The sequence below is a fragment of the Pleurodeles waltl genome, chromosome 1_1 (genome assembly GCF_031143425.1).
Source record: "Pleurodeles waltl isolate 20211129_DDA chromosome 1_1, aPleWal1.hap1.20221129, whole genome shotgun sequence".
Lineage (NCBI taxonomy): Eukaryota > Metazoa > Chordata > Amphibia > Caudata > Salamandridae > Pleurodeles > Pleurodeles waltl.
This window is the reverse complement of record NC_090436.1, coordinates 399445709-399462532: the sequence shown is the minus strand read 5'-3', so window position 1 is coordinate 399462532 and position 16824 is coordinate 399445709. Positions and strand designations below refer to the sequence as shown.

The 16824-nt window shown below is 45.6% G+C and overlaps 1 protein-coding gene across 2 annotated transcripts in view; it reads left to right on the top strand.

Moving 5' to 3' along the window:
• AGGF1 (angiogenic factor with G-patch and FHA domains 1) overlaps positions 1 to 16824 on the top strand; it is a 321895-nt gene that overhangs the window by 248389 nt on the left and 56682 nt on the right. For both annotated transcript variants that reach the window (XM_069223545.1, XM_069223537.1), the window contains exon 11: positions 9026 to 9114. In XM_069223545.1, the coding sequence (XP_069079646.1) occupies positions 9026 to 9114 (89 nt within the window). The remainder of the gene's footprint in view (positions 1 to 9025; positions 9115 to 16824) is intronic.

Below are 16824 nucleotides of genomic sequence, written 5' to 3'. Positions count from 1 at the left end.
GTATCTACGAAAACTTTGAACACCAACCCTCCGCCGCAGACGGCATCAACCAGTTCACATGCACAAGCATGAACCCCAAACAACTTCTCACCCACTGGGAATGCCTCATCACGCAAGGCACTATCTCCATCATGAACTCTGTACAATTTGGAGCACTCACAGGTCCTTGCCCCCACCACGTCTTCAACCTCGGAAGCAAGACAATCTGCGACGTGATCAGGAAGGTCCTGAATACCTCCATCACCACTGCCTCTTCCTGGAGGTCTGGAAACACTCTGAAGTGAGGACCCTCCTAAAAATACCATCCGTTGACCCAGCGGAATTGAAGAGCTACCGGCCCATCTCTCTGCTCCCCTAGCCAGCAAAAGTCATTGAGAAACCGATCAACCAGTAACTCACCCAACACCTTAAAAACTACAACCTCCTGGACCCCTCTCAATCTGGATTACGAGCTAACCACAGCACCGAGACAGCCCTGATTGCAGCCACAGATGGTATCAGAGCCCTCCTGGACCGTGGAGAAACAGCAGCCCTCATCCCTCCTGGACCTGTCCTCAAAGTTTGACATGGTCTCCCACCACATCGGGACTCAAGGAAACGCCCTCAAATGAATCCCCTTGTACCTCACCGGCAGACCCCAAAGCATCAGTCTCCCACCATTCACCTCAGATTCCAAGAAGATCTTGTGTGGAGTCCCCCAAGGATCATCCCACCGCTCGACTTTCTTCAAAACGTACATGACCCCCGTCCCCCGGCCAACACCCTCCGATCACATGGAGTCAACATCATCTCCTATATGGACGAGGTACAGCTCATCCTCTCACTGTCTGAAGATCACCAGAAGGACCGTCACGCAGGCCCTCATCACCAGCAAATTCGACTATGGAAACACGCTCTGTATAGGAATCACAGCATGCCTTCTGAAGACACTTCAGACAAAACAGAACTCAACGGCAAGTCTCTTACTCCAACTCCTGAGAAGGACCCACATCGCACTCCATCTCAAAAAACACCACTGGTTCCTGATTCAGAAGAGATGCAGATCAAGATGCTGACTCACACCTACAAGGCCCTGCCCTTCTACCAACCAACCAGACACCTCCGATCAGTTTCCTTCTCCCTCGCAGACACTCGACTGATCCATCGAGCCAACAGCGGAACACGCTCCTTCTCGCACCTGGCAGCCAAGGCTTGGAACAACTTCCGCTCTGCACCTCAGGATCACACCATCACTCCAGCTAATCAGAAGAGAACAAAAGACCTGGGTGTTCGAATGATCATTTCTCCATGCAGCCACATACAGCTCCAGCCCCTCGAGGCCCTCAGAGATGATTTGCTGCGCTTTATACATGTTTGATTGATTGACTGATTTAACATGCAGATTTTGGTGTTTAATGCACCAAAATCCACAATACAGTACTTACTGTATGGTTTTCCCCTGTTAAATTTTGCCAGGTTTTACCTACTGAATTTTAATAATGGTTGAGGTATTTAACGTACCCAATAATCATCAGATGCTTTAAATAACACTCGTTTCGACCCGTGTGTAAGAAGGGGTTTGCACATGGGTCGGAATTAACTGACTCACTCGTAATAAGGCCCCTAGTCTCCTCCCAGCTTTCATTCTGTAACACCCCCTAGTCAGCTTCGTACCTCATCAAGGCCCATTGTGGAACAGCCTGACTGAACTCTACTTTGTTATTGGTTGGTAAGTTGCAGACAGTCTTCTCTTGTTTAATGAACAACACGCATCAATAAATAAATTATTATGGTGCTTCTGTGGAGGAAGTGATTTGAGTGCCCTGTATTTTATAATTTAAATGAGCACTTTTTACCAAATCTGATGTACAGTCCCAGGCATAAAGTGAGCATTGTCAGCAGTGCAAAGTGGACAGTTAATACTGTAGTCATTAATTCAACTTAAAGGTACAAGGGACTAACCACTCCTAGTCAAGAACCTTTGACTGACTATAAGATAATGGATACTTAGAAAGACAGTTGTGGAAACCACAAGTCTGATTACCACTACTCACAGGCAGGAATGCCTGGGGTGAAATCCTGTAAGAAAGGGTATATATCGGTTGCCACAGTGCACGCTTTCCCAGCTGTCAGTAGGTAGCTAAACAGACAGCATTCCGGTTTCTCCCACAGGAATCACAGCAGTTCTTGGCTAGGCAAACCATACCCAAGCACAGTGCATCAGAAGAGAAAAAAGACCCAACTGGCTATATCCTCTGTGTCCTCAACAGAGAAAAATGAGCCCCCTTGAAGAAGCCCCCTGTATTCTGTTCTGAAGACTGCTCCTCTCCTTTAAAGCCCTTTCATGGCCAGCAATTCAGTTGTTGGCAGCAAGATGATTGGAGGCAGAATTATAAGGGCTTCAAGGTCCATCCCCCATATTTCCACTGCTCAGCAAACATGCAATCTTCCCATATTCCCATGGTGCCTCAGGAGCAAATTGAGTTCTGAGGGATTAGACAATGAATCATCCTTCTCAGCATCAACCCAAGGCCTCATAAATTGCGACACTGGGTATAGTCCTTAACTCTTAAAGTCTTGTCCACCTAGACTAACCGCCCAACAAGAGTCTTAAAGACGGTGAAAAAATGTCTGTTAGGAACACATAGCATATTTGAAAAATTTACACAGAAGAGAATGATCAACTTACTTAGGGCTGTCCGTGAGCATAGACATAGGTCTGACCATATTCTTAAAAAAAAAAAAAAAAAACGTTCCTCACTTGGCAGTTGTTTTGTTTACACATCAAAACTTTGAACCTATTTTTTTCTTTACTGTTGATGTTGAAATTGCAAACTCCTTACAGTTCTAAGTTTACTCGCAGACGCATGTATTTGTACATATTAAGAAACCGAGACGATTTCATACAATACTACCTACTTTAACTTTAATATATAATTTAGTTGTTGTAAATTGAACCTGAAGAAAATGGTGACTAGAACAGGATCCAACATTTCGCCATGTTATGGCCTCTCAGCCAGATGAACGAGTTACTTACCTTCGGTAACGACTTTTCTGGTGGATACATTAGCTACCTGTGGATTCCTCACCTAATGAATACTCCCATGGCGCCAGCATTCGACGGAAATCTTCTTCCTAGTCTCTGCACGTCGACGAGGACGTCACTCTAGCCCACGCGACGCCGTCTGACGTCATACAGGCAATAAGAGGTCCTCGACGACGTGCCGACGTCAGTACCAACATTTTTTTTTGTGCATGAGAACAACCACCCAATGCAATGAAAGTGCAAGGCAACATCCCATAACCTTGTAAAATACACAATATTGCAATGAATAGCTGTAAATTTAATATAACGAACAAATATATGCAAATCATGTATGTACACAAAGATATATACATATATATATATATATACAGATAATATACACACGTATCCATATATACAACGTCTATTGCAACCTTGAAGACCAAGAGGAGCGCACTCAAGGATTACTTGGTAAGACCAGAAAGGCAACATGGAGGCGGGTGGGACCGTGAGGAATCCACAGGTAGCTAATGTATCCACCAGAAAAGTCGTTACCGAAGGTAAGTAACTCGTTCTTCTGATGGATACAACTACCTGTGGATTCCTCACCTAATGAATAGAGTCCCAAAGCAGTACCACGCCCGGTGGCGGGTGCCTAAATGGTCAAACCAAGAAATCCTGCAGCACTGACCGTGCAAAATGGCCGTCCCTTCTGACCTCAGAGTCCAAACAGTAATGTTTCGCAAAAGTGTGAAGGGACGACCAAGTTGCGGCCTTGCAGATGTCAACCACAGGAACACCCCTGGCCAAGGCCGAAGTGGCCGACTTAGCTCTGGTGGAATGAGCTCTAATGCCCTCAGGAGGGTCCTTCTTTGCCAAAGAGTAACAGATTTTAATGCAAAGAACCACCCACCTGGAGAGTGTTCTCTTGTGGACTGCCTTTCCTCTCCTCTTGCCCACGTACCCGATGAACAGCTGATCCTCCAGCCTGAAATCCTTTGTTCTATCAATAAAGAAGCTCAACGCCCTCTTTGGGTCCAGACGGTGCAGTCTTTCTTCCTCTTTAGAAGGATGAGGCGGAGGATAGAACGTGGACAAAGTAATTGTCTGAGCCAAATGGAAGGGTGAAACAACCTTCGGGAGGAAAGCAGCCTTGGTCCTCAACACCACCTTATCCCCATAAAAAGTTGTATAAGGGGGCTTTAGCGATAAGGCCTGCAACTCACTTACTCTCCTTGCAGATGTTATAGCTACCAGGAAAACTGTTTTTATAACCAAACACCTTAAGGGGCAAGAATGCATAGGCTCAAAAGGGGACCCCATAAGGAAAGTCAGGACCAAGGACAAATCCCATTGCGGCATAACGAATGGTTTTGGAGGATATTTATTTAGAAGACCTTTCAGGAATCTGATAACAATAGGGGATTTAAATAACGATGGTTGGTCTGGAAGACAAATGAAGGCTGACAAGGCCGACAAATAACCCTTAATGGTAGCCACTGCACAACCTTTCTGCGCTAGAGAGAGAGCAAAAGACAAAACGTCCGATAGATGAGCATGTAAGGGATCAATCTGCCTCTCTCCACACCACGCAACAAATTTAGACCACCTATTAGCGTAGATAGATTTAGTGGAGTGTCGCCTGGCCGCTAATATAACATCCACTACATCAGGCGGGAGAGAGAAGGAACTCAGGTTGCCCCGTTCAATCTCCAGGCATGTAGGTGCAGACTCTGGAGGTTGGGGTGTAAAACCTACCCCTGCGACTGCGAGAGGAGGTCTGCCCTGAAAGGGAGACGGAGCGGAGGGCACATTGAGAGTTGGAGAAGGTCGGAGTACCACACCCTCCTTGGCCAATCCGGAGCTATTAAGATGACTAGCGCCCGGTCTTGGCGAATCTTCCTCAATACTCGAGGAATCAAGGGTATGGGAGGAAACGCGTAAAGCAACTGGCCGTACCAGGTTATTTGAAACGCGTCCCCTAACGCTCCCTGCATCGGATACTGGAGGCTGCAGAATAACGGACAATGCGCGTTCTCCAGAGTGGCAAACAGATCTACCCGAGAAAACCCCCACCTTTGGAAGATCAAACGGGCTTGATCTGGATGGAGACGCCATTCGTGGTCTGCCGAGAATTGGCGACTGAGACCGTCCGCACGTACATTCAAGACCCCGGCCAGATGATTTGCTACCAAGCAAATCTGATGGTCCTTTGCCCAGGACCATAGTCGAAGAGCTTCTCTGCAGAGAAGGTACGACCCTACTCCTCCCTGTTTGTTTATGTACCACATCGTGGTAGTATTGTCCGTCAGGACCTGTACCGACTGACCACGAAGGGAAGGGAGGAAGGCCTTGAGAGCCAGACGTACAGCCCGTAACTCTAACAGATTGATATGAAACATCTGCTCCTCTGGAGACCAAAGGCCTTTGATCTCCAGATCCCCCAGATGAGCTCCCCACCCTAGAGTGGAAGCATCCGTTATGACCGTGGCCACTGGTGGCGACTGCGCGAACGGCTTTCCTTGTGAAAGATTGTTGCTCGCAATCCACCACTTCAAGTCCACAGCAGCATCTCTGGAAATCTTGACAGCACCTTCTAGATCTCCTTTGTGTTGAGACCACTGCCTTCGGAGGCACCACTGAAGAGCCCTCATGTGCCAGCGAGCATGCGTGACCAACAGAATGCAGGAGGCAAACAGACCGAGCAGATGAAGGACCTTGAGGACTGGAACTACCGCTCCATTTTGAAACATTGGAACCAATTCCTGAATATCTTGAATCCGCTGAGGCGGAGGAAAGGCTCGACTCAATGTTGTATCCAGTACTGCCCCTATGAACAGGAGGCGCTGAGAGGGCTCCAGGTGAGATTTGGGCTCGTTCACCGAAAAACCCAGGTCGAACAACAACTGAGTCGTTGACTGCAGATGATGCGACACAAGCTCCGGCGACTTGGCTTTGATCAACCAGTCGTCCAAGTAAGGGAATACTGCTATCCCCTTCCTTCTGAGCTCTGCCGCAACCACCGACATCACCTTCGTGAAGACTCGAGGTGCTGAAGTAAGACCAAACGGAAGGACCGCAAACTGATAGTGCTGCGATCCCACCATAAACCGGAGATGCTTCCTGTGTGACTTGAGTATCGGGATATGAAAGTAAGCATCCTGCAAGTCGACAGACACCATCCAATCTTCCTTGTTCAACGCCAAAAGCACCTGAGCTAGGGTCAGCATCTTGAACTTTTCCTGTTTGAGGAACCAATTCAAGATCCTCAGGTCCAGGATTGGTCTCAACCAACCATCCTTCTTGGGAATCAGGAAATACCTTGAGTAACAACCTCGACCCCTTTCCTGCTCTGGGACCAACTCTACCGCGCCCTTTGAAAGGAGGACTTGTACCTCCTGTTCTAGCAACAGGAGGTGTTCTTCTGAACAATAAGATGGGCGGGGCGGGATGAGGGGCGGGAACTCCCGAAAGGGAAGGGTGTAGCCTTTTCCCACAATACTGAGAACCCAAGTGTCCGTTGTAATAGTCTTCCACTTGCGGAGAAAATGCTGTAATCTTCCCCCTACAGGAGAGGAGTGAGTGGGAAATGGTGGAAGCCTAAGGCTGCTTTCCCTGCTGCACCCCTCCAGAGGACGAGGAAGAGGCAGAGTGCTGCTGAGAGGCTCCTCTGGTGCGGGCCCTCCCTCTCCCTCTAAAAGATCTATAGGGATGGGAAGAGGCAGGTTGCTGGAATCTCCCCCGAAAGGAAGAGGAGGAAGAGCCACGCCCAAATCCCCGAAACCTCCTGAAAATCCTGGAAGAGGCAGAGGAAGAAGGAGCTTGGAGTCCTAGCGATTTGGCTGTGGCCCTGCTCTCCTTAAAACGTTCCAAGGCCGAATCTGCCTTGGTGCCAAACAGCTTGTCCCCATCAAAAGGGAGATCCAATAGGGTTGACTGCACATCTGCAGAAAACCCCGAATTACGGAGCCAGGCCTGTCTCCTTGCCACCACAGTCGTGCCCATTGCTCTGGCCACCGAGTCGGTCGTATCCAGCCCAGACTGAATAATCTGGGTCGCAGCAGCCTGGGCATCTGAAACAACATCCAAAAGACCCTGGGGAAGCGCCGTAAATGATGAGGAAATGTCATCCATAAGAGCATGAATATATCTCCCCAGGATACAAGTTGCGTTGGTGGCCTTCAACGCCAGACTGCAGGACGAAAAGATTTTCTTGGACTGCGCATCCAGTTTCTTCGAGTCTCTGTCCCCAGGCACCGTCGGGAAAGAACCAGGCGTCGATTTGGATGAACAGGAGGCCTGCACCACCAAGCTCTCCGGTGTAGGGTGCCTAGAAAGAAAGCCAGGGTCAGTTGGTGCAGCTCGATACCTCCTGGCTACGGCTCTATGAACCGCTGGGGAAGATACTGGTCTCTTCCACACCTCTAGCACCGGATCCAGCAAAGCGTCATTAATGGGCAATAGAGGCTCTGCCGCAGCTGAGGCCGGATGAAGCACCTCTGTCAGAAGGTTCTGTTTTGTCTCTGCCACCGGCAAAGGCAGGTCCAGAAAACTAGCTGCCTTCCGTACCACTGCGTGAAAGGAAGCAGCCTCCTCCGTGTATTCCCCTGGAGACGAAAGATCCCACTCAGGGGAAGTGTCCAGCCCACTGGCTGTATCTAGACCATGCAGTCCATCACCCGAGTCCTCTAGTTCTCCTTCTTCCAGGACTCGTTGGTACTCCTGCTTCTCTAATAAACGGAGAGCACGTCTCCTCGAATGAAGCCTCTGCTCGATACGCGGAGTCGACAATGCCTCCGCCGAAGCCGAAGATCGGCGCCGATCTTCAGAAGCCACCGACGCCGCGTCCGGCGCCACAGGTAACTTCGGCGCTGATGAAAGAGCACTCGGAGCGGATGGACCCACCGGAGTCACAGGACGAAATCCCGACGTCGACGGGATGGAAATCTCCGGGGCCAAACCCTCCGAAGCCACCGGAGCGGCCACCGGCGCCGAGCCCACGTTCCCAAAAGGGAGAAAGGGCATAAAGGGTGCCGGCCGTAGAGGCGCAGGATCACCCAATGAAAAGGCCAAAGGGCCAGCCGGAGCACCCCCTGGAGCCATCTGTTGGAAGATGGTATACATCGCATTTAGGAATGCGGTACTATCGGCTCCAGGGGTGGGAAAAGCCGGATACTGGGGTGCCTGTATCGAAGGCGACCCCGACACCGGCCTCGACGTCTGCGACGCCGGGGACAACACCAGAGGCTGCACCACTTCAATCACCGACGCCTGTCCAGGTGAAGTCGGTGACGCCGGAGAGGGCAACGGCGTTGATGGATGCGGCGTGACCGTGGGACTGACCTCCCAAGTCCTCCGGCGCCGATCCGAAGACCTGGAACGAGTCTCCTTGCTCGAATGGCGCCGTGATTCTCTACGGCGCCGGGAGTCTCGATGACGCCGATGCCTTGGCGAAGAAGACTTCTTATGATGTTTTTCTTTCTTCGACTTCGCCATAAACAACTTCGCCTCACGTTCCTTGAGGGCCTTTGGATTCATGTGCTGGCATGATTCGCAAGTCGAGACGTCGTGGTCGGAGCTTAAACACCAAATACAGTCGGAGTGAGGATCCGTAACTGACATCTTGCCCCCACACTCACGACAAGGCTTAAAACCCGACTTTCTCTGCGACATTATTACTGCAGCGAAGGACTACGCAGCAAAAAATACACTGTAACCACGAAAGTAACAGTTGCTCCCTCGAAGATAACCGTTTCGAATGCACGGAAAAAAGGGAACTGACGTCGGCACGTCGTCGAGGACCTCTTATTGCCTGTATGACGTCAGACGGCGTCGCGTGGGCTAGAGTGACGTCCTCGTCGACGTGCAGAGACTAGGAAGAAGATTTCCGTTGAATGCTGGCGCCATGGGAGTATTCATTAGGTGAGGAATCCACAGGTAGTTGTATCCATCAGAATGTTCTGGTGTCATAGATCGAATCTTATCAATTGTTTTAATGTGTTTTTCTTTTTTGTCTTTCAGTTACTGTTTCCGCTATAGTAACCAGGGCAGAAAAGGAGAGATTAAGAAGAAGGGAACTAAAACAAATTCGTGCAAAGTATGGTTTGCAGGTATGTACTGCGCTATTTACCTACTATTGATCTTTTTCAGTTGGATGTTTGTTTCCTTATTGTAACCTCTGATAAACTTAGGGCATTGTCTGCCATTGTTTTGTACATGCAAGGGCCATGACTCAAGAATGGTAAAGCTGTGTTTAGTTTTCATGCCCCTCCCCTACCTTACCAAGGATATAGCATATTACTCTCAGCACATCTGCACACAACTTTATTTATATATTTCATAATGATAGATGGAATACTGAAAGGAGGATATAGAGACCAATTGGTGAAGGGAGGATCCCGTCCTGATATTCTTTAGTCTCGTCGACTGTAGGTAGGAGTCTAGTTTATGCAGGCTGGACCCGTTTGGTATTTGGGCCTTTTCTGAAGTGCTTGTGATTTGGTTCAGCATGGAGGCTTGCTTTGTGTGAGTTCCCCAGTCTTGGTTCCTGGCTCCCAGACTCATGCCTGATAGATGTTTTTCTGCTAGAAGTCTCTTTGAGAAATGGGATTTGCTGTCGCTGTCCATAGATTCTGTTGAGGGTATCCTTTTTCATGTGTGGACTTTACAACCGGATGAATTTAACAAGAACACCAGGAGTTAAATATGTGCAATAAGATCAAATATAATTTTACTAACCTTGTGATGATGTGTACAATTATTTCTTTCAGTACAGTATAGTTAGCCTCTATAATGGTAATGAAATGAAACCTTGCATTTACACTGTAGTCATAGATTTGTGAATTGAAGTTTACAGAGATTACACTGACGACGATAGTGAGTGTGTAGTTATTGTTCAGATGAACTTTACACTGAAAAGGCTCTTTTGGTGCCTTCTGACTAATCTGCACAAAATGTGACACTTGCTGGGTCCATCTAGCCTAGCTATGGCATGTCAGGTGTTCTGCAGAGCCATCTGTGGAGAAAAGATCACATGGGGTTGTGGGGCCAAATACGTTTTTACCATTCACTCCCCCAAGAATTTCTACTCTCTGCTTCAACAAATTGCTGGAAAGAATTGCACCAATTAACCAAAAGCTCTACTTTCCTCAGGAAGCATGTTTTATGTAGTTTGGTGTATATCAATTCCAAATTCAGTATTTTTAAAAGGTGTGGGGCAGGCTGTGAAGAATTACACCCTTTCATATAGTGTCAGGTGGTTTTACAAGTATGAATCTCGAAATTTCTGTCAGTCACATTGCATGTTTAGAGAGATGTGACTGATTGTTTGAAGAGCTTGACATTTCTTTCTTCCTTTTTTAAATTGCTGAATTCAGACAAGACCATGAGCTTAATGCAGTAAGTAGTACCAATGGCGATAGAATAATATCAGAGGCATGAGTAAAGGGTTATGGAAATTACAAAAATGAAGGTACAGCGACAACTCTCAAATTTTGAAAAAGTGAATACACATATAAGGTGCGACTGGAAAACGCTTTTAAAGACAATAGTGAAGGGTTATAATATGGGAAATAGTATAGTCGTTGTTTTACTAAAAATGTTTCCTAGACAACAAGCTTGCAATTTTATAAAATGTTGAGAGTTTCTAGAAGCTCGCAATCTTGGATTTATTTATTTATTTATTTTTTAAATTCATGGGTGGATTATGTTTAGAACCTAGCACTGTGTCCTGCTCCGGAGGCGCAGTGTCAAACGTCAGGCACAGCAGAAGTTGGACACATGGCTATGCTGCAGGGAAAGGTCTATCAGCAGTTGGCACCAGGCCCTGCAATTAAGATATCTGCAGCAGTGGTTGGATCCAAGCCAGATACCTCGCCTGTTGAACTAAGCTGAAAGAGGTGCCAGCAGACAATTTTAAAAGCACTTTATGGGTTTGTAGAAAAAGAATTGTCTTCATGGAAATCATGTTTGAAGTTTTCATTACAAGATTTAGGACCTAAAGAGCTTTGAAATAGTGTCCCACAAAGCATGTAAGCCACTGCATAAACAGGCTAAGCTGCTATCAGGAACGTTGGACAGGAAAATATTCAGCGATAAGTCTAACTCCAAAATTGGCACCTGCACTTTACAAGTCTATCAACGCCGTATCATCTTTGACTCAACCATGGTCGCTGAAGTTAAAAAGGCAGCTGATGCGCTATAGTTTTGGATTGATTCCACTAAAGGCTCACCGGTACGGCAGATTAAAGAGAAGCCCTGATAGGATTTGTCAGTTATTTAAAGCTGCATCTGAATCACTAATATTGTATACATCTGTTCTAATCTTTTGGAGCTACTCAGATTTTGGCTAAAGCTGATATTTCGATTGCTAACTATTCGTACATGTTTCCTGGCACTGGATTCCTGTGTGACGTGACTCAGATCAGCTCAGGGCACAGTTTTTATGGTTCATGAAACAGACAATCAAATTATTAAATGGCCAAGCTCCTATCGAGCAGCCCAACGAAGTGAGGAGTTTAGCTGGAGAACTATGCTGTGGGTGATGTGGCAAGAAAGTAGTCAAATAGTATTGCATGAAAGATTACTTTAATTTGCTGTTTTCAATCCATATTGCCCTTGAGAATTGTGTTTACGTAATTGGTCACTCTATGGCACGCCTGTTACGGATTTTGGTGCAGGGACCTAAAGTTCTGATTGGATAGTTCCTGTAGAATAGGTCAACCATGTGTGGAGTTTACCTAGTAGAATAACACTGATCACGATAGTTGCATGGTTATTTTTAATTAGAGATCTTTTTAATTAGAAATCATATCTTTCGCATCCTGTGCAAATGCCTTATGATATAACTGGAACAGTAGTTGGAAACGTGGTAAGCGAATGCCATATTTTATCTAGTAACATTGTGGCGATCTGGGTTAATGAGCAGCCTTAGACTCTCGACCAGCCACATGCAGTTTCAAGGGATGATTTTAACCAGGGGCTTTTAAAGATATTGCATTTTAATGGGTAAATGACATGCACTACAGGACATAAGCTTTATTGGTGGATGTCACACGTAAGATGAGTGGGTTGGGCCAGCCCGCTGAATAGTTTCTTGTAATGTTGACAAAGCAGCAAAACTGACAGTGTTTATGACGAAATATTTGACATATTTCAACCATGGCCGTGGACTGGGAGGAGGGGGTGGGAGCACCATTATTGAGATCAATTGCACAGCTGGTTTTAGGATACTGTTTTTAAATCTCTGCAATGATTTCCTGGTGTATTATAATTTATGACATTGTAACGATTTTAAGTAATCATGTAAAAAAACAAATTAATGCATTCTTTTACAAAGAGAATATTGAAAGCCTGTATTGCAGCATCTAATGTGCAAATTGCTAAAATACCAAACCTGTCTACCACTGATGGAAATTTGCAGCCATATCGGCTTACACTGATAAGTTACGAAAATAGACACCTTCCATTGCAAGTCTCCAGGGGCTTCCTCTACCCATGATGCATTGTATTGGTGGTTGCCTTGTAGAGTCAATTCTTTTTTTCTGGCTCATGAGAGAAGGATCCCAGAACGTTAAGAATTTCACACCTCTACTTTCAGTGACTTTACACTCGGGATTTATTTTTGTTATTCTTTACTCAGCGATTACATGGATTTTCTGTCAGAGATGCCTGTCTTGTCTGTAAAAAGCCCTTCCTGCGGGGGAAGGGGAGAGACAGCTGCAGACCCGTGTGTGTGTGTGTGTGTGGTGTGTCCTTCATCTACACATTCCTTCAGAGATTGTGAGTTTCAAGACGATATTAAAGGAGCGGGAGGCATCTGGCTGCAAGAGAAATTAAAAGACATGAGGGCTGAGGAGGAAAGAAGGAAGAAGAACTAGGCTGAGAAGACTGAGAAATCCTCTAACCTACCAGCCTTTGAAAGAAGAGCCAGAAAAATGATAAAGACTTCCACAGAGGAAGATCTAAGGAAAGAAGGTCAAGTAGAAAAGAAAGACATCTACCTGACCACGCTCAGTGTCATTCCAGATCAACCTTGCAGTCAAAGGCATCAGCCCGCAAGTGCTCACAGCTGAAGTCTAGCTATTTACCGATGTCGACACATCATTACCATCAAAGATCCTCAAAATCTTCAGCATTAAAATAGTTCAGGGCGACAGCAACTCACTCACTCTCTCCATCAGACATCCCATACGGCATCAGTGCGTTCATCATTGCCATCAAAGAGTCCCAGACTGACAGTGTTTACGACAAAATGTTTGACCGATTTCAACAATGGCCATGGACTGGGAGGAGGGGGTGGGGGCATCATTATTGAGATCAATCACACAGCTGGTTTTAGAATATTGTTTTTAAATCTCTGCAATGATTTCCTGGTGTATTATCATTTATGAAATTGTAACAATTCTAAGTAATCATGTAAAAAAAACAAATGAATTCATTTTTTTACGAAGAGAATATTGAAAGCCTGTATTACAGCATCTAATGTGCAAATTGCTAAAATACCAAACCTGTTTACCATTGAGGAACATTTGCAGCAAGATGGGCTCACATTCATAAGTTATGAAAATAGACACCTTCCATTGCAAGGCTCCAGGGGCTTCCTCTTCCCATGATGCATTGTACTGGTGTTTGCCTTGATGAGTCGGTTCTTTTTTTCAGGCTCATGAGAGAAGGATCCCAGAACGTGAAGCATTTCACACCTCTACTTTCAGTGACTTTACACTTGGGATTTATTGTTGTTGATCTTTACTCAGCGTTCACATGGATTTTCTGTCAGAGATGCCTGGCTTGTCTGTGAAATGCTGTGGGTGGGGGGGAAGACAGCTGGAGACACGTGTGTGTGTGTTTGTTTTCTACACATTCCTTCAGAGATTGTGCCATCAAAGAGACACAGACTCACTTTCACCATCCACATTGAAGCACACCAAAATTGACTATGCCTTCAATACAGTCAATCTGTTTCCATTCTCTGCCACCTAAATCACGTTACTGATTTTGTTGACTTTGTTAGTTTCAGTGATGCTAGAGGCAGGACTTTCTGCAGATCCTCCAGACTGGGACGTTAGTCTGGCTGCAACCTCTTCTTCTACCGTCTGATTCTTTACAAATAAACCATACCTTTTCCCTGAAAAGGGCCTCTATCTTTGTTTCTTGACCAGTGCCAAGTTAGCAAAGTAAATGGTGTGCTACAGAAGTGAAGTTGCCTTACCCAGTCATGAGCTTCACTTCAAAGCACTGGCCCTACCTTTGTCACAGCCAGTGCCTGTCCACTGGCCCCCAGGGCTGCCACTTCTTTCTTACAGTACACTTCAGAATGAAACACATGTAAATATTCCCTAAAACCTCTGTGATAAGGCCCAGTATCATAATTCATAATTAAGTAACCATACTTATTTTCTACTCTTCATAAAACCAAACAAGTAAATAATGCAGTGCTCCTACTAACACCTAGTCATCTACTTAGGCGTTGAAAATAAGGAGAGGAGAAATACTGGGAGCAGTGGGGGTGAAAAGAAGAAAAAAATAATTTATTCCACCAATTTCAATTTACAAGAGTGATAATAACCACACCACCATCCACAAGCGCCCTCCGCATAAGTACTCCTCCTGCAGCCAGTTAATGAGCAATGGATTTGTAATAGTCCTTTAACATTATTTGAATTTCCACCTATACTCCAGCTTAGAAAAAATCACATGAAATTTCAGCACTGGTGTTTCTTCAAGGAAAGGTATTCGTGGGCAGCCTCAGGATTTGTAAATGTTAACCTAGCCTAAGCGGGAACCAACAGAAGGCCTCAATCCATATGAGAGCAGTTCCTTGTTGATGTTTTACAGGTCCTCCCTTTGCCTCATGGTTTTCAGGTTGAGGTCTGAAAAGGTGGAAACTTTGGTGCAGTTCACAGACAAATTCAGTTGTTTTGCAGCAGCATGAGTGACCAATCCTCATTTACCTTCATCAACCACATCAGCAGCACTATTCTAGCACTCCTCTTCTTCCCATGCAGTCTTTAGCCAATAGTCGTGAGACTCTCACAACAGACACTACATTAGTCATATGTCTATCAAAATCCGTATAGCTCGAAATATGTTGAGTTTCTGTTGTTAGATTTACATCTTAAGGCAGGCAACGCAACGCAACGTGCAAATCCTTTCAGCTTTGGACCAATTCACCATTTTAAGGAAGGCAACATCCTCCACCCCTCCGCCCCAAAGAAGAAAGCATGCAATTGATCTGGGAGCATATCAGTAAAAGGGCAAGGGGCTTATGCTAGGTACATCCTAATTCAAAAGTAATTCTAGATTCAAAAGAGATTCCAACAATTACAACAAATCAAAAGAGAATAATTTCAGATGCCATCAGATGTATTCACATTTAAAGAAAAGGACTGGATGTGTGCAATAGATATGCAAGGTGCATGCTTATACGTGTGCCTAAGATTGGTGGTCGGAAGCTCACATTTCCAGTGCACAGTATTTCCATTTCCTCTAGTCAGGCTCACGCATGTTCTCCAAACCTATGGCCATAGTGGCTGCTCACCTATGAAGACCAGGAAAGTTTGTCTATCCTGACCTAGATGTCTGGCTAATCAAAGCTCATGGTCATTTGAAGGTGAAGCAAGACTTCAAGAGAACATCTATGTTACTAATTAAATTACCTCCAAATCAGTCTTCACAAATCAGTTTCAGCTCTGATGCAGTGTCTTTCCTGTCTAGCACCCTAATAAACACAGGAAGGAAAAGTGTATCCTTTCTACGAAAGAGCATCCTTTCTCCCCAAAAAGTGCCATCTCCTGTTGAAGAGGAAACGGAGAGCTCAGCAGGTGTTCTCCCATCTCAGTTGTGTGGCATTCTATATTACTGTCTGTAATGCAAGGCTGCGTATTAGAAACCTGTAGCAATGCCTAGAAGATCAGTGGTCACAAAGACAGGACTCTTAGGTGGACAAGCTGCAACTGACGCTACCACCAAGCTATTCTCTAATTATTCCCTTGCATGTTGGTGTAGATGACAGAATCTACTCAAAGGCATTCCCTTCCAGCAGGAAACACCGTCAGATGACTGTCACAGATGCATCTTGTACAGGATGGTGAGCACATCTGGGATGGCTGGTGTAAGATAAGTAGAGCTCTTATCACATCAACTATCAGGAACTCAAAGCGGTCCATTTAGCTCTTAAATATTTCCTTCTATCAGAGACAACGAAAATTATACTGATTCGGATGGTCAGTACAACAGCCATGTTCTGTCTTAAAGATGGAGGAACACACCCCCACCCCCCGCCTTCCCGCGGGGGCTCCTTCTGTGACCAAAAACCCAGGAGGGCGGTGTGTGTGCTGGCAGAGCAAGCTGGCTAGTAAACTCCAGCAATCCAACGAAATTCTAATCACACTAGGACACAGTCGTAGGTGCAATATGTGGTGTTTAATGCAGCATCCCTTATATATACAATAGAGATTCCTAGTGGAACAATAGTAATCAAAATGCGGCCAATCACATTTATACTTGAGTGAATCCAATAGATGTTAATAGGCAAGAGACATGCATCCTGCAAAGAGTATTGTATTTACAGTTAGATGTTTGTGTGCTCATGTGATCACACAGTTGGCTAGATGTACGTATATGCAATTTTGTATTTCCTAAATAATGACTGTGTAGAAATCTCTATTTTGTAATTGAAAAATGATATGTATCAAAATGTGGATTACCTATTAGTGATTCCTACAATGTAGGAATCGCTATTAGGAAATCGCAATTAAGAAATCCCATGCCATTTGTGACAGTGGGTCGGTTTTGCATTTCCAAAATAGGGATTTCCTATT